The sequence below is a fragment of the Protobothrops mucrosquamatus genome, unplaced genomic scaffold (genome assembly GCF_001527695.2).
Source record: "Protobothrops mucrosquamatus isolate PMUCROS unplaced genomic scaffold, P.Mucros_1.0 scaffold238, whole genome shotgun sequence".
NCBI classification, from domain to species: Eukaryota; Metazoa; Chordata; class Lepidosauria; order Squamata; family Viperidae; genus Protobothrops; species Protobothrops mucrosquamatus.
Window position 1 is genome coordinate 647903 of NW_015386588.1, and position 19334 is coordinate 667236.

At 34.9% G+C, this 19334-nt stretch overlaps 1 protein-coding gene across 1 annotated transcript in view; it reads right to left on the minus strand.

Moving 5' to 3' along the window:
- The window catches only part of RAPGEF2 (Rap guanine nucleotide exchange factor 2), a 67102-nt gene that overhangs the window by 37255 nt on the left and 10513 nt on the right, over window positions 1-19334 (minus strand). The window contains 8 exon segments of the mRNA XM_029283809.1: window positions 2915-3023; window positions 3337-3540; window positions 3640-3747; window positions 5503-5667; window positions 8937-9089; window positions 10223-10381; window positions 11797-11933; window positions 16697-16874. Coding sequence (XP_029139642.1) covers window positions 2915-3023; window positions 3337-3540; window positions 3640-3747; window positions 5503-5667; window positions 8937-9089; window positions 10223-10381; window positions 11797-11933; window positions 16697-16850 — 1189 coding nt within the window. The 5' untranslated portion in view covers window positions 16851-16874.

Sequence of the window (19334 nt, forward strand, 5' to 3'; positions counted from 1 at the left end):
ACCAAACCTGCTTTGGAAGCAACAGTGTTCCAGACCAGTCAGAATCACAACAACTTAGCCTTGTCCATAGAGGACAAACAAGACAAACAACGTCTGAAAGACCGGGAGTCATGGAGTTTACTTCCAAGATGTCCCAAGAGTATGCAAGTGCAGTGCACGTATGTTTCCAGCTCACCCGCCACAGTGCAAAAGAAAGAATTGTACGCTTCCTTAGATGTGTCAACAAAGGCAAATGCAGCCTTAAGATGCATCACAGTCTACAGCGGGGAGAGCCACACTTATGTCATATTGTTTGCAACCATGAAATACATCAGAGTCTACAGCGGGGAAAGCTGCAGTCTCGGTGTCTTCTTTGGAAAAGCGAGACTAACACTACATGAAGGCCACACCGTACCAAGGTTAGTACTATGTGGTACCACGTCGGCTGTAAAGCTCACCAACTTGACAGCGAAGACATTGCACCTTGAACTACAGTCTACCACCTTCTACGCAGACAGCAAGATGTCAAGCTACATCTACGAACAAAGCAGACATTTCTACGTTTATGTAGGCAATAGAATGAAGAGTGTTGAAACATCTTTGAGCCCTGAACAATGGCAACATGTGCCGACAGGCAACAATCAAGTGAAGTGGCCCAACCTTGCCACACAGTTAACAGAATTGACCTGGCTAGAAAGTCCTGAGTTCTTGGTCTGTTCAAATAGACAAACGGCTCAACGTGCCAACCTTCAACTTCAGGCACCCAGTAAATGTCAACCAATCCGCTTCAAACCCGACTAAGCGGAAGCACCTGAGATTAGGCATAGTTCTGATCATCTTGATCACTTGTCTTAGCATCCCAAGAATGAACGTTATAGGAATCTGCAAGGACTTACAGACTATTGAAGACATTTGCCATGACCCAGTGATTGACAAATGCCTGACGGCCAAAAATTGCCTTCCCCATACATCTCACATGGGCGAAGCGCGCATAGGCGAAGCGTGGGAGCACATGATTGGTGCACCCCGCGAAATCATGGACTCTATGTCGTTAAAGACACCCACACCCACACATGAAGTCCTCACTACCCTGATGACAACAGTAGCAGCCAATTTCAATGCTCCATCGGTGGTTCCAGATACCTCGGTTCCTGAGTATCCTGAGTCTTCTGCAGCTGCTGTTGCTCCTGATACTTCAGTTCCAGCTGTTCCTGAGCATCCAGCTGTTCCTGTGTTTCCAGATCCAGCTGTTCCTGTGTTTCCAGATCCAGCTGTTCCTGTTTTTCCAGGTTCTTCAGTTCCTGAGTATCCTGTGAATCCAGTTCCCTTTGTTCCTGAGAAGCTTTGGGTTCCAGTTTTTCTGTTCCAGATTTGGTTCCAGTTTCCTTTACAGAAAGAAGACCTTGTCTCACTTGGAGACAAGAACGCATACCAGAACTATTGGCCCATGGGACTTGCACACCGGGCCCACCCAGCTGATGAACTACTCTGCCAAGCTGACTTTCAGATTGTGAAGCCACGTGAGTCAGGTCGTGACTCAAAGACACTTGTACCAGGCTGATCACCGATTTGGCACCGTAGCTGATGAAGACTGAACCAGAAGATGAAACCTCAAATGATGTATTGTGTTTATGCATTGTTTGATGTAACACTTGCTTATTTTTTGCATAATTGTGCATGCTTTATATTTACCAATAGTTATGCATGTTTGATACCAAGTTTTTTACCTATGTAGTCACAAGTTAGTCAACATTGAGTACTGTATACGTTAATGCTATATATTTTTTTTTCATATTCAGTTAGTAAGTAGTGGAAATATAAATTTCCAAGCGGGGAGTGTTCTGGATCACATAGATCCATGTATCTTGCATAACTCTATGTATCCCTATGTAACAGGTCAAGGGGAGGGGTTAGGGTCAGGGGCGGAGCTTCAAAAGGCATCCCTGGACACTAGCCTGGGGTCAGCCTTTGTTCTTCGGCCATCACATCCAGCCACACGGCTGGAAATCCCTCAATCACCCCACCATGTGACACTTGGGAGAAGAGGGGAAAATCTAATGTCAATTTATCTGTGGGACAATCAGATTGCTGAAACCTATTTTGGATGCACCTCTACAAACTGTAAGTCATTGTTTAGGATTCCCAGAATAAAGCAATATTTCCTGTTTGTTCTTCTGAGTTATTTATCTGTTCCAGACTGAAAGAGCAAGTTTCATGTCCAGAACAGAATAACCCTAGAGCCTCTCTTTGAAACATGAAATGTAAATAAACAAACATGTCATTGTCTTTTTGCTAACTTTAGTGTGATATGCAATGGCAATAAATAATTTATAGTTTTCTGACATTTCCAATTTGCTTTCATGCACAGTTCAAGCCTATAACTTTTCTGATGGGCTCAAGGTTGACTCAGCCTTCCATCCTTCCAAGGTCAGTAAAATGAGGACCCAGATTGTTGGGGACAATATGCTGATATTGTAATCTGTGCCCAGAGAATCTTGTAAAGCACTATGAAGCGTTATATGAGGCTATTGTATTGATATTAAGAATGAGTATTTTGTCTTGCTATTAATAATACTTCTGTTGCAAACTGTACCAGCTGTTTTCAGCCTCAGCCAGTGTATTTGACAATTTGATCAACTCTAAAATCTGCTTGGTTTTATATACAAATATTGTTAATGCTTGCAGGTTTATGCAGATTTTAATAGCATTTACTTACATATAGTTTATTTATTGTGCATGTTTAATTATTTTATTCTTTAATAGCATGGTCATTTTATTGGAATCACTGGTATTTTAAGTCATAATGTTATTAGTGACTTAGAATTATATAGTAGTTGGTGATATACAGGCCAATTAATTAAATAAATATGGCATCATATTTTTAACCTAGTCTATTTGAATAAAAATTACACAACTTTACATCATTAATACTTACCAAATAAGTTGGTCTTCACAGTAATAGATAAATGGGTATTATTTTGAAGAATTTCCATGGCTTTCGCTAGCTGAATATTTTCAAAGTTCTGGCCATTCACCTCCAATATCTAGACAGAGAAACAAAAAAATCTCACACTGGCAAATTCGAAAAATCAGACGTTTAAAACATGTTACATAAATAACACTATTTGTTTTCAATGAATTCACATTCAACTGATGTTTTTAAAATAGGCTTTTCTCTGTAATTAATTGACTGTCTCATTCACAAAGCTTTACAGTTTCATAAAGATCATCTTTCTGCAAATCTCCCATTCTTTTCCTACTCCTGTTTTTTTTCTTTAGTTTTCATATAAAAATGAACAGTTAAACAATGTCTTTTCCTGGAAGTACTACTGACATTTCAAACATTAATGTGCATACCTGATCTCCACGTTTCAACCCCGCTTCAGTAGCTTTGCTACCCAAATCTACACTGTCAACAAAGATTCCAAATCCCTTTTCAGATCCTCCTAGTAATAAGAAAGGCAAAGGAGCTTCCCGAGATGGTTTTGTTAATGTTATCATCCTTCGTTTAGCTTTAGCAGCACATGCAATATTTAACAGCCTCAGATGTCCACCCATTTTCTGCAAGCAAAAATATTAATTCAGAACCATTAATTTCAATGTTATTCTCAATAGAGCATCAAAACTTTTTTCTTTCCTTGTCTAAAGGTCTATTTATACCTCTCTTTCCAAATTGTTCTCAAATTCCTCCAGAAAACGAGTCATTGCAAGGTCTCCCTCAAAATCATTAAAGTGATTGTTCACCCACAATAATACTACCCGTGTAACCTGAAAGAAGATATATAAAATTATGTTGCATTTTCATATAAAAATATCACATTCAGTGAATTAATACTTAGGTATGAATTGATCTGATCAAATGACATTTAACTGAATAGAATGATATGATATTCACCATTTTTATAAAAGTACACCAATATAATAGAAAACAATCTGGAACTTCTTTAAAAAAAATTAAAATATATATTTTCTGAATGATTAATTTCACCACAATTTCTTTGCACATGAGAATAGACAGTCTAATTCTTTCAATAGTTTTGAAATCATTATTTTAGCTATAGCAAACATTCTAAGATAAAGGTTTATTATTAACAGATCCTTTTAAATTTCAGATTATCCTATTTTATAGCTGAGGTTCAGACAGCCCGGAGCTTCTGTCCTCCTGCAAAGTCCTAAAACTCTGGCTCAACTCTCAATAATTGGGCCAGACCATTGGAAGAGCCTATATGAAATGAAAAGCCTTAAATGATATACATGTTGATTGGACTATTATTATTGTTATTTGTGTTATTCAATTATCTTGTTTTGTAAGTTCTGAAAGTTATTATATTACATTATTTTATATTGTCTCTTATTTCATTTTTAATTCCTTGTTTTCAGATTTGCTTTTCAAATTGTAAGTCGCCCAGTTTTATTCTTGTAAATTGGGCAGCAATATAAACCAAATAAATAAAAAACCAATCAGTTTCAAAAAACTTTTGTATTCTTAATTTGCTAATTAAAATGGCTAGAATTAACTACCTACTTGGAGAGGTTCTTCTTTATTGTTCACAAACTGCAAAATACACCTTTTGGAACAATGACTGCTTCCCACAGGGTTTATTTTCAGAAAAGAGGAGTTTAATGCTTTAAAACTATTAATACCTATTAAATTCTAATCTTTTTTGCAATTTACAAATATTAATTAAAATCCCGTAATAGAGTCTATTGCTTAAAACTATATGTGGTATTTAGTTTTCTTAAATTATAACAAGAGATGGATAGAATATACAAGATTTAATATTCCATAGTTAGGAGCCTGTGCATGTAAATGGTGTGTCAACTCTACAAATGAGCATGGCTGCAGCCATTTTTCCTACTCATTTTTGATTGCTACATAGAGTGGAGGGAGGGGGGTTGCCCAGATGCTTCGCTAGTCTAAATAATCTTTTGTCCCGTGGGAACCAAGGTCGGCTACTCCTGAGACTGCAGGCTGGGCGTTGCGTAAAAAGCCTGCCAAGAAGATGTATTGGGAATGTAGTTACTTGCATAGTTTTAGGGGAGGGATTTTTTAACTTTGTATTGGGGAATTGTTACGTGTGTCTCCAGACTTGGTTTTACTTTTGATGTGCCGATACTTTGTAACTAACAAACGTTCTTTGAGGAATTTATAAGCCTTGGAGTTCTGCTTTATTCATCTCTGTCTGTTGGAACCATGACATGGTGGTGATGAAGCAAACAAAAACCAAAATTTTGAAAAAAAAAATCAGCCAACTGAAAAGTTCAAACATGAAAATACTACTAGAAGACCTAGAAAAATAGTTTACATGACTTTTTATTTGTAATGAACAAATTTAATAGTTTTTTACTATGTGCAAATTACATTGTTTTAGATGTAATGAAATATATAGGTTAAATTCTATTTTTTTCCAGTGACCTGAAGGAGAAAAAAAATATTGTTACTCCCCATCCTCCAATTCTATATAAACTATCCAAATACATTACAGTTAAAATAAGGACCTAGAAGAAAATTATTTATGCAACCTTATCCCTGAGGCTAGGATCATTAAACCACTCCAATAACTTTTTTCCCACGTCCATTGGGCTTGAAAGGAAGGTTCTATATGTCAAAAGGAAATCTTCTATGTAAGTTGGATCCACTACTGAATGTTCTTCAACTAAATGCATTGTTAATCTCTCCGGTGTTCCCTGTAAAAGTAAATATTCAAACATCAACACATTAATATTTTTTTTCTTGCACCTTATTTGTTTCACCAAATTTAAAACAGAATGTTTATTAGACTATATTTAAAATTAAACAATGACATGACACAAACACACAAATGTATATACATACCGGTACATACACACACATTAATTGCCATATGCAACTTTCTCTGAATACAAATGATGCTGGTCCTTTCGTCTACATCTTCTATAACTTATCAAAGCATTACATAAAATCTTCAGACCAAAACCAAGATGAACAACAGACGTTAATATCCAAATGATATTAGTATCTGATCTGTTATGAGGAATGAATGCTTCCTGAAAAATATGAAACTGGCTGCATATAAAAGCTTCTGCCAACTTCTTTTACAGAGTACTGAGAGTCAGAAGAAACATTAAAGTAAGATAAATAGAGTGGAAGTGAGTACCTGGGAAGTATTGTATTGTAATAAAAATATTGTAATCTTTTGTATTGTAATAAAGTATTGTATTATAAATATTGTAATAAAAATATAATTTCAAGAATGAATAGATGCCAAATAAGTATGGACTGAACTGAGTGACTAGTATTCACAGAAGAATGTATGTGGATTAAACTGCAGAAAATGTATGGCAGATAAAAAAATTGGTTGACAAGAGGATAGAAGATCAGAATATAATAGAAGGCATTGAAGAGATTCTCGAAGGAGACTGGAGATGTTTTTTTTTTAAAAGTATGTAGGAATTGGTGGTGGATAGTGTATGGATGCAATGGAAGCAAATATGGCTGGGAAAGAAAGCTATATAGTATCATACTGAATGGTGCTGGAATAAACAATTTTAGCTACATTTCTCTTCCTTATCTCACTCCTTAAATTTCTTTAGTTTGATGTGATAAAATGCAGTCCAGATTCCCAACAAAGAGGGAATGAATTCAGTCAAGAGACAATTCAGTTCAGAGAGTTGTATTCAGTGGCACAACAAAGAACCTGAGTACAATAGTGAGAGATTACAAATAACTAGGCAATAAAGTTAAGAAGCTAGGAGCACAAGTAGTGTTCTCATCCATATGCCCAACGAAAGGCCAACACCCATTGAGGGGAAAAAGAATTCTAGAAATAAACCAATGGCTAAAGGGTTGGTGTCGCCAAGAAAACTTTGGTTTCCTGGATCATGGACTGCATTTCCTATGCGAAGGACTTTGGCAAGGGATGGGAGAAAGCAGAGCTGCTTAACTTATACTTCGCATCAGTCTTCACACAAAAAGAAACTATAGCCCAACATATAAAAAAAAAACCACTGCAAAAGACAAATTAGAAACAAAATTAAAATAAGCAAGAAAATGGTAAGAGAATACCTATCCAATCTTGACAAATATAAATCATCGGGGCCTAACAGATTACATCCCAGAGTTCTGAAGGAGCTGGCAGATGTTATGTCAGAACCATTGCACCACATCTTTCAAAAATCCTGGAGCACCAGGGAAGTACCTAAGGATTGGAATAGGGCTGATGTGGTTCCCATCTTCAAGAAAGGGAAAAAAATGGACTCAGGAAACTACAGACCAATCAGTTTAACATCAATACTTGAGAAGATTCTAGAAAAGATAAGATTCTAGACAAACAGATCTGCAAACAACTAGAAGCAAACCCAGTTATAATTAGTAGCCAGCACGGGTTTGTTAAAAACAGATCATGCCAAACCAATCTTATTTCATTCTTCGACAATGTGACTAAACTAATAGACCAGCGAAATACTTAAACTTCAGTCAGGCATTTGATAAAGTAGACCACAACCTACTCCTTGGTAAGCTAGAAAAAGCTGGAATACACTATCACCACCAGATGGATCTGTAGTTGGCTGGCAAACCGTACTCAACAAATAGTCCTCAACAGCACTACATCCACATGGAGAGAAGTAAGCAGCTGCGTTCCACAAGGTTCCATCTTAGGCCCAGTACTCTTCAATATCTTCATTAATGACTTAGATGAGAGAATTGAAGGGGAACTCATCAAATTTGCAGATGACACCAAACTGGCAGGAGTAGCCAATATCCCAGAAGACAAACTTGGAATCCAAAAAGATCTTGACAAACTTGAACAATAGGCCCTATCTAACAAAATGAGTTTCAATGTGGAGAAAAGCAACGTTTTACATTTAGGCAGGACAAAAGAAATGGTACAATTACAGATAGGGCAAGACCTAGCTTAAAAACAGTAACTGTGGATGATCACTTAACCATGAGCCAGCAATGTGCAGCAATCCTGGGCTGTATAAACAGAGGCATAGAATCAAGATCACGCAAGGTATTAATACCGCTTTATAAAACCTTAGTAAGACTGCAGCCAGTTTTGGTCACCATATCACAAAAAAGATGTTGAGAGTTTGGAAAAAATTCAGAGAAGAGCAACTAAGATGATCAAAGGCCTGGAGACTAAAACATATGAAGAACAGCTGTGGGACTTGGGTTTGGCTAGTCTAAAGAAAAGAAGAAATAGGGGAGACATGATAGCAGTATTCCACTATTTGAGGGGCTGCCACAAAGAAGAGGGGGTCACGTTATTCATCAAAGCACCATAGGGTAGGACAAGAAACAATAGTTGGAAACTGATTAAAGAGAGAAGCAACCTAGAATTAAGGAAAAACTTCCTGACAGTGAGGACAATTAACCAGTGGAACAGCTTGCCACCAGAAATTGTGGGCGCTCCATCACTGGAGATTTTTAAGAAGAAGCTAGACAGTCACTTGTCTGAGATGGTATAGGTATTCCTGCTTGAGCAGGAAGCTGGACTAGAAGACCTCCAAGGTCCCTTCCAGCTCTATTCTATTCAGCTATTCAGAGTTTGTGTGAGAGAAAAAAGGTGAAGATGGCTCCTCCCTAATAGTTCTGAAAATGCTTTATGGGGGAGTTGATATGCTTTAGTCTGGCATACCAAACTAATGTTTATGGGTGAAGAACAATAAAGAAATCTGTGTGGTACAGTCAGAATATACCTATCTTGGTTTTTGGAGACTGACATTACTATTTCTTACTTCCTTTTGGGATTCTGCTTAACAATACTTAACCAGAAAAGGAATACTTCATGTATAGTTGCATATATCCAAGAATTTAGTTTTTCTAAAATATAATTTTCTATAATTAAAAATTATAAATGCTTAAAGCATTGAAAATAAGGCAGTATTTGTATATTATAACTTTAATATACAAATACTCCCTAAACAGTATTCATTTTTTTCCATTGAATACATTGTGATGTAAAAAAAAATACCTTAATAACAATGTGACCTTTTCTTGTTCCAGTGCGATCCAATTCCCTATGCTCTTTTACCATAACAATCTCTCCTTCCTCCTCTACTTTTTGCATGTTCTTTTCTACTTGGTTCAGAATGCGACAGTAATCTTGTTGGGCTATGCATACAAACTGGAAAGAGAGATTTGTGACAGCACATTAATTATTTTGAATTGTATCCAAATATCACAAATATTTAAAACTTTAAGGCCTATACTTAATTCCCTAATGTAAAATATGAAGTACGAATTCAGCCATAATAAAAAATAATAATAAATAGCATTCATCACAAACTTTTGGATCTCTATTCAGAATTAAGATTTATGACTTCAATGTGCTTATTCCATAAATATGCTTATAATCTTAGTAGAGTTAATGTTTTTCTATGTATTTATGTTATTTTTAATACTCTGTCAAATCCAAAATATTTCTAGAACTTGTTTGATTTTAGAATAGCACATTACTACGATAATTACTAGAAATGATTTATTTACTATTATTATGATGTCCTTTTTTATCAGATGATTTGCAACTATGCCAAACAATAATTACTGCTACCTCAAGTATTTATATAAACTAGGAAAACTGTACCAGGCTTTTTGTTTATGAAATTACATTAATAATTAATTTAATTTGAATTAATAACTATCACAACAATCTCATATCACCATTCCCCTCCATTTCTCGAATAAACTAATTTCAATGCAAATATGGCATCTTCCAGATTTGTGAACTTTTCACCTGTGCTAGGTGGGGAATTACTCATGCAGAGGGAAATGCCTAGTTTGGGAAATGTTAAAGAGAATGAGTGTACATAGTATGTTTAGGTGTGTGTCATGTATGTGTTTCACTTTGAGAGCGGGCAACTAAATTTCATTTTTGATGTGTGCCGTTGTGCCCACAGTAAAAAAATGACAATAAAGGCTTTCTTATCTTATCTAATTCTGAAAAAAATATGCAGTCTTTCTGGAGTATTAAAACAAAAACACAGCTAGCTAGTCCAGATTTATAAATATATGCAGGCTTTTCAATGATGGTTCCAAGAACGTACTAATATTGTAAGATTTATACAAAAGGCAGTCTGCAATCTGCATATACAGAAGGTTATTCAAGAGATATAGGATGAAACTGATAATTGAAAACAAAGGACAAAATTCTATTTGTAGCTGCAGTAGGGTGAAACACAAAAGGCACAAAAATTTAATAATGTCCAATCATAAGAAACGTAAACTCTTCTAATGGTTCATTCAGATTTCAAAGTCTACCTGGCAGTCATCCACTTTAGTTCTCATGATTCCTTTCATATATTCTTTGTCCATAGTAGGGGAAACACCAAAACTGTTTCCCATGCATAATATTTCTGTTCTTCCATCTGGATATGTTACTTCTACAGAACCATTCAAAATAACAGACCAGGAATCAAGCTAAAAATAAAGTACATTGTTTCAGATAAGCAAGATAAAACTACATTTTCAGTTTTCTTCTAATAAATGCTTGCAAATAGAGAAGAAACAAACATGTGACCATACACTGAATCAAATAGACGCAAATTTTCAATTGAAGATGATGTGCTTTAAGTCCAATTAAATACCTAACAATTTACATATTCAGCGACAAAAATTAAAGATATCCAACTTGATATTCTGGTCTCATTTCTGAGCTATTTCCCAGGTAAATAAAGTAATGGGTAGTCTCCAATATTTCATTTAGCAACTGTTTGAAATTACAACAGCAATGAATTATAATTATAACCAGTCCTCAGAGTTCTGGCCGCCCCAACATGCCATGATCTCAACCTGGATGCTTGGCAACTGATACACATTTACAAATGGCTGCAGCACCCCATGATAACGTGATTGTCATTTGCAACTCTTTCTACTGGCTTCCTCAGAAATCAATGGGGAAGCTGTCAGGGAATGTCCTAAATTGCTGGGCTCAGTCTCCCCCCCCCAACCTGCACCCTACCTTATCCCCTCTGCACTTGTAACATACTAGCCACTCACACCCCTGCAGCCCCTGCCCGACCCATGCCTCACCTCTCATGTACTCCCTTGCATCCTCAGGCACTTTCCCTGACTTGTGCTGCACCTTCCCTGACCTGTGTACCCCCTCATCCAACCTCCTTGACCCATGCCTTTCAAACATCTCCTCACATTCTTATGCACTCTCCTGACCCATGTTGTATCACTTGCACACACTCTTGCATCCACCCCAATCCATTCCATCTCTCATGCATCCTTTCATACCCTCTCCTGAACCGCCATACCCCCCCTACCTGACCCTTCCCCATACACCTCCTTGCTCCTCCCTCAGCCTGCCTGCCAGCCTGGGACTTGCAACTTTCTGCTGGCTTCCCCACTGATTTTGGCTGTGGGAAGCCAGCAGAAAGTTGTCTCACCTAATGATCATGGCATTCACTTAACAATGGGATCCAGGGGATTGCTATCGCTAAATGATGCAGTTGTGCTTTACAACCACATCAGTTAGCAACTGAAGTTCCATCCACAACTGCCTTTGTAAGTCAAGACTATGACTTGTAAGTCTGCTATGATCTGCACAAAACAAGAACTGGATAGAGAATTCTAGTATTTTAATCACATACCTTTCAAATTATCTGTGGTACATACTTGGAGATGTATGTATATTTGAATAAAGAAATTCAGTTTCATAATACATACAAAAACTGATCATTTTAATGTTAACACTGTAACCCCAATGCATGTATTTTATATTCAGCAATTTATCTATAATTTTTATGAATAAAATAAATTAATGTCTTTATTATATGAAATAAATTTAATGTTTCTTTGAGAAACTCAAGAAAGCTACAAATACTTACTTCTTCTCCATCATTTAGAACAATGGTTCCTGCTCTTTCTACAACTGCAAATACCATCACAGCACAGAGTTCTCTTCTCACTGACATTGTCATATTGGCAAAAGCTGGTAATTGATGCATGAATTCCAAAAGTTGTTCTAGAGAAGAAAATATAACACACACACACATATATATATGCAACTTAATCTTAGTAAGCAGAATTAAAAATATTCCATCTATTATATTATATATTCCATGTCATCTCTAAATATTTTACAATTGCCAAAACTGTTTGAACTAATATTAAAAAAAATAAAAATAAGCCATTTCGCAACTTTGTAAAAAATAAATGAATCATGTTCAGAAAAAAAAAATTCATGAATCAAACACCTGGCATGTTTCTATATATATACACCTTCCTAGTATATTGGGCTAATATATATTAGGTTGACAGGGATATCTTTGTTTTGGCTACTGACAGACATTAATAGAATGTTATATTTGCTGGGAAAAAAATGTATATTCTGCCATATGTAAGATTATGATCTTGCCTTTTACCTAGAATGCTGAGAGTGGTTTATAGCAAACAAGCAAATATGTTTCCACATCCCCCCAAAGCATTTAATGTTTTAAAAGACTCATAAATGGCATTTGACTATGCTTATATTTTTATATTATTACCTATTATTACAATCTTCTGATAATTCTGATTCATAGAACAGACATGGAAAAATATCTTTCCCTAGATATTTCTTATATTATTAAAATATATTTTATTTTAATAATAAAAATACCTAAACAATTCATGACCTATTGTGTTATTGATTCAGTGATATCAAATTCCTTATTAGATTCCTCAATATCTTCAAAAATGACAGATCCTCTCATGTACTGGAAAAGTTCTTAAAAATTTAGAGATATTCAGAGATCTGTCTTGAAAGCAACCCATGTTGAAATGTATAGTACAGTCAAACATCAGCAGCTGATCACAAAAAATATTTTATGACAGAAAATGCTTTATAAAATTTGCCAGATTTCAATTCCAGAGGAGACATGGGTCCTGGCTTTTTACGCATTCTGTAAGTTAGCCCATTTGAGGTATTTTGTGTGAAAATGTTTTGCCCTATGATGCACTGTTTTGCCCAGCTAAGGGTTACAGACATAAGAATCTTAATAGTATAGATAATAAATGCTATACAACTAGTAGTATAAATACTGTAGATAATAAATTTTGCCTGACTCCCCAGATTTAAGAAAACTGTAGCTTGACAATAAAAGAAATAGAAACTAAAACAAATTATGTAAAGCAAAAAAAATTGAGTTCGCAAACAAATGAAGTGGTTGGCATAAAAATTACCAAAAAAAGGAAAACAAAATGATTTGAAACTACAAGAGGCTGATATTGGATAACACAGCCACACGAAAAGTATTTCATCAGTATTATTCAAACTTGTATAAAGAAAATGACATCTCTCTGAGAGAAAAAATAGATAAAACTCAAAGAAACAAAATTTATGAAGGATTACAGAAGAACAGAGAGCACTGTGGTGAGAATGCAGTACTGTAGGCTAACTCACTGCTCACTCCAGAAGTTCGATTCTCACCGGCTCAAGGTTGACTCAGCCTTCCAAAGTCAGTAAAGTGAGGACCCAGTACCCTTCCAAAGTTAGTAGTGAAGACTGTTGTGGGCAATATGCTGACTCTGTAAACCGCTTAGATAGCTGTAAAGCACTGTGAAGTGGTATATAATTCTAAGTGCTATTGCTATTATGAATGGACCTCTAATAGTAAAGGAAATTTCTGAAGCTATAAAAAAGATTAAACCAGACACAGTGCCTGGACTAGATGAATTATCAGGTTTTTATTATAAATGTTTTGAGGATGAACTTTACAATCTACTTTATACCTTTACAAGCTTTACAAGGAATGATGCAGAAATGTGGAAAGAGGCCAAAATACCACTAACATCTAAAGAGGGACAAAATGTTTTCCGGTGAGACTGGTCTATCAGGGCAACCTGGTCTACCGCAAATATGGGACAGAGCATACTGCTTCTGCTTTTGCCTTTCAGCCTCAATCTAGGAGCCTTCACAGGCAGTCGCTTCTGCAACAAACTATTTGTGTGTTAAATTTATCGACAAAGAGGGACAAATTTTGACTTTAACAAGAAACTATAGGCCAGTATCATTACTGATGACTAGAAGTTATTCACAATAACTTTAGTTAACAAACTGAAAATAATTTTTCAAGAATTTCTTCATGCGGATCAATGTGGGTGTTTACAGAAAAGACAGTTAAAGCATAACCTTAAAAACATTTTGGAATCATCATAATGAAAAACAAACTGCATTGATTTTCTTAGATGCAGAAAAAAGCCTTGGGCAGTCTGAACTGGGTTTTTCTATACAAGATTTTGAAATATTATGAATTTTGGAGAGAACTTTAAAAAATGGATAAGATTCACAGAAAGCACAAATAATTATTAACGGAGGTCTAACAATACATGTCAAGTACAAAAAGAAAGAAGACAGCCCACCATGTAACATCTTGTTTATTTTGGTTCTTGAAATACTGAATGACAGGATTGTGGGAGCAAAGATTACAAAAGAAACTTGTAAGTTAAAGATTGACTTGGTACTGATTTGGAAAGATCCATTAAAGGGAACTGAAACATTAATGGGGAAATTAAAAGAATTTAGTGCATTAGCAACAAAGTTTCAAGATTACCAAGTAGAAGTAGATATTAAAAAAATATAGATCAAACAGAACTGGCAAATAAAATAGGTTTTAAGATTGAAAAGAATATAACATATCTGGTTATCACTATGGCAAATACGAACTATATGTTATTTCAAAATAGCTATGTTAAGACATGAAACAAAGCTAAAAACATTTTTAGATGGGAGAAACAACAATTATCATTGCTGAGGAAAATTTCTGTGATAAAAATGAATGTCTTGCCTAGACTAATGATTTTGTTTTAGACAAAACCTGTCTTGACAACTGATGCATCATTTAAAAAGTGATAGAATATATTTAAATTTGGTCAAAAAATGAGTTAAATATAAGGTGTTACAAATTGCAAAGAAAAGAGGAGGGTTGGGTCTACCTGATTTGGAGCTGTATTTTGTAGCTTGTTGTTTGGTTTCAAACAGAGAGTGAAGTGAGTGCTGGTTACAAATATAAGGCTCTTGCAGTTAAAAGGAAACAACCTGAGATTTCAGTGGCATAGATGTTTGTGGTACGACAAAGTCAATGTTAATGTGGATTTTAAAAATCATTTTGTTAAGAGTGCCATACTGAGAATATGGAATAGATACAAATCCAGGTGTGACTGAAAACACCTTTATGGCTTTCAGAATAAGAAGCATTTTATAGATAAGTTAACAAACAAACACAAATGACTAACTTCTCAAAGAAATACTAGAATTTTGTCAATAGGAATGTAAAATAAAATCAAGAGAATTGGTGGCAGATTGATAGAGTCGTCAACATTTTTCTTACCGTTATTTCTAATTTTAAGTAGATAAAAGGATTTATGGTTTTGAATGTTGTAAGACTGAGTGTGAAACATGTAATTGCTAAAATGTACATTTTTTAATTGAAAGTTGAAAATAAAAAAAACAGGTGAAATAATATATGATAATATATGCTTAAAATTTTGGGTTATAATATACAGGTTGGACAATGGAAAAATATATGGTTAAAAAGAATGAAATTTACACTATGTTATAATCTTAAAAAAATTATAGAATGATGTACTATTGGCATACTGTATGTCATCAGGGAAATTGTCTAGAACAGGCATGTCAAACTCACGACATCACATGACATTGCGCAACGTATCGGGCCGGTTTTGCCATTGCCCGCAATGTAGTTTGACACCCCTGGTCTAGAAGGTACAAAGTCACCCCAAAGTTAGAAATGCAAATAATAATGCTATTTTATCATGTTTGATAGATGTGTAAGAAAGCTAGAAAATTTTGGATTCAAACAGGTATGCTGATTCAGATGATTTTAAAAATTAGTATACAATTAAAATCCATAGGCTTTTTCTTTTGAAATTGATGGGGGGAAAAGTCATGAAATTTTGTTTTTTAATATCATAACTGCAGCTAGATTGTTGTATGCACAAAGATAAAAAGTTTCAGCATGACTCACAATGGAGAAATGGCTGGTGAAGAAGTTGGAATTTGCCAAGATGGCTAAATTGACTTCTTTATGAGAGAAAATAATTTTATTGCTCACTGAAAACCTCTTATAAATTTTTTGCATAAAAAAGAAAAAATGAACTTATGATTTATGATTTTGATTAAACACAAAGATTACAGAAAGAAGGGCATCACATTGTAACCACAGAGAAAGAAATATATTTATAATTGTACTTATAACTGCTGTGAAGAAGATTGGAAGTCACTTCTATGTACCATTTTTCTTTCTATTCCATTTTCTATTTTTATATTTCTTGCACACTAAGCTTTCTCAATGATTTTTTCTTTTTGTTGTATTAGTTTTTAGTTTTCACTTGTTTATCTTCCTTTTTAATTTTATAGATGTATGTAATTTTACACACACACAAAGATACTAAAGTTAAATGCTTAGATTAAGATTCTAGTGTATTTCAAGCTCTACTCCTATCATTAAAAACTTCTTAAGCAAAAAATATGAATCCTTAAATATTTTCAGTAAAAACGAAATGTGATAGAAATGGAGACAAATGGAAAGCTAATAGGCTTAATCACTATATACACAACATGTTCATCTCAAACATTTAGAATTTTATTTTGTTAATTCTATTTTGATTCATGGAAATAATTTCATTCAGTTAAATTCTGGAACAGAAAATATCTAATCAAAAGTTCTTAATGCCACTCAAGACAAAAATCTTCTTTTCCTTTTTTTTATGTCAATGGTAGCTTACCAATATCATCATCTGTCCTGTCTACTGGATCTTTTTCTAGACAGTCTCTAACAATATCTCTGCTCATCAAAGGATCAGAAGCCCTCTCAATATCTTCCTCATCATCATCATCCTCAGAATCTACTGCTGTTTCTGGTAATCCACTCAGGTCCATGTCACCAGCTTCACTTTCTGTGGCCTAAAATGATAATATAAAATTCAGAACAAAAGATTGTAGACTTTATATGATGCTATCAAAACTGACATTAATTAAGTTGATTATTACTTTTCATTCAGAGTATATGTTTGCCAAAAATAAGTCCTAAAGTAAAAATCCCATGATGTTGTAAATATTAAGGACCAAACTTATTTCAGTGAAAGTTCAGAAACAACAATGATATTTGAAAGGATCATATTTCAATAAATCAATTTTATCTTTTGAGATACATTTATGTTGATAATTTTATTAAAGATATCTACAGCCCTGGAAGATTTTGTTGTTATTGTTGTTTTGTTGAACTACAATGGGAGGATATATGAGTATTCTAGATCAGTGGCAGCACATGCAGCCCCCAATTCCCTCTTATCTCAACATCAATCCCAGATATCACATTCTGCACTACTTACCATAGGTGTAAAGACATTAATTTCTCATTCTCAGCTTTATGGCCTGACAGCTGCTCTTTCCATTCATTCTGCCCAATACATATTCCCTTACCTCTCCTTTTTGGGGATTCCTTAACCATTTTTTTGACCCACAACCAATCCCCAACTGACTCTGATTTTTCCATTTATAGCTTCCCAGGCCACTTTCCTATTTTTTAAACAGCAGAAATTACTAAATACTGTGGAGAAATAAGAAAAATGGGACTTCATTTTTTGCAATTTGATTAATTAAAAATGTAAAAATAAAAATGCTTTAAAATATCTAACTCGCTCGTTCAAATAAAAGAAATGGATTCTTTTTTTTCAAGAGTAGCCCTTAATATGTAACAGAAGGTGTAGAAATTAAGCTAGTAGGAGTTGCGGTATCTGTATTTTAAAGTGTCTTGAAGCAGTCTTTCATTTTAACCTACTAAAAATAATGAACTATGGAACAAAAGCCATGTTATTTTTACTAGAGAAGCAATTTCACCACCACTGGGTAATAATCAAGTATTTAAAATACATTTAAAAAAACTAAAATTGTAAAACACCTTTACATCAAATGCTTTTGTTCTTGTTGATAGTTATTTATTTCTTCATTAGCATTATGTTAAATGAGCACATACATTCCTCCTACATTTCCCCAAAATAACAACCATGAAAATCATCTGGGTGACTTTGGATCAGTCACTCTCTCTCAGCTCAACACATCTCACAGGGTTGTTATTGTGGGGGAAATAGGAGAAAGAAATATTAGGTATATTCATCACTTTGAGTCAACCAAAAAAAGACAGAGAAATAGAATGATGTTAAGAGTTATGTTGGTGGTAAATAAAAAAGCTATGATTCTGGTATATAAAAAAAGACCTTGCCTCTATAATAAAGGATATCAATAAGATGCTTGCAAAGATTAAAACAATATCTATCAAATAGACCAATTAGCTTGCCTAAGTACTACAATGATGTTTACAGAAGAACTTGGTATCAAAATTAGAAAACGAAAAGCAAAACTTATTCAACCCTAAAGTAAAAGATCAGATCAAAGGACAAAATAAAAAAAATTAAGAGCAGATGTGAGTAATTTAAAAACATGAAAGAACAGAAATTGAAAAATGTAAGGAAGAAGACGTCCCAAAGGTGCTTTTTCGCTTCTTGGATGAGAAGTGAAACATCTTCAAAGAAAAACCAAGAAAGTCCAGTTGCCTCTTAAAAAAGCACTTTTGTTACAACCATGACCTGGATGACTGAGAATATTCATGCCGAGAGGAAGCCATTGTTCACTTAAAGACCCTGGAATTTACTTAACAACCACAAATTCACTTAATGACAATAATTCATTTAATTACTACCCAAAAAAGGCCATAAAATCAGGCCAGGCACATAACTGACTCACTTTACAGCCATCATGAATTACAACTGTGATGGGAAGGCTCCATTATGGGTGTAACTCAAGAACTACTTGTAAAGGATTCGGGTCTCTCATGATAAATGAATTATATCCCATAATTCTGAAAATTTGCTTGTTTATTTTCTTATTCAATTAGCATAGACACCTTTCTCAAAGCAGTGATTCTGGATGGTGAATAAAAAATAAAAATAATTATAACAGTTAAAGCACAATACAAAAATAAATTAATTATAAATAGCAGCCATGAGATATTATAATCCATCACTGTCAATATAACCAAGGAACGGGCCCCTTCAAACACTTGGAACCCCTGGCCCTTCAAATAGAAAAAGCATGCCTCCTGGTCTCCACCAACCAACATTCTTGGCCGACGGGACCCAGAACATACCCATTCTGCCACACCAGATTGAATGGGTAGGAAGAACTGGCAGAAAATGGTCTCTCAGATAACCTGGTCCCAAGCCATGAAGGGTTTTAAGGGTGAGAACCAGCACTATTAATCGCACCTGGAAACATATTGGCTAGATGGTTCCGTCCCAGGCGCCTGATGGACCCGGAGAGGTTCCTGACGGAGCTTGGGCCATATCCGGAGGATCTAGTCCACGA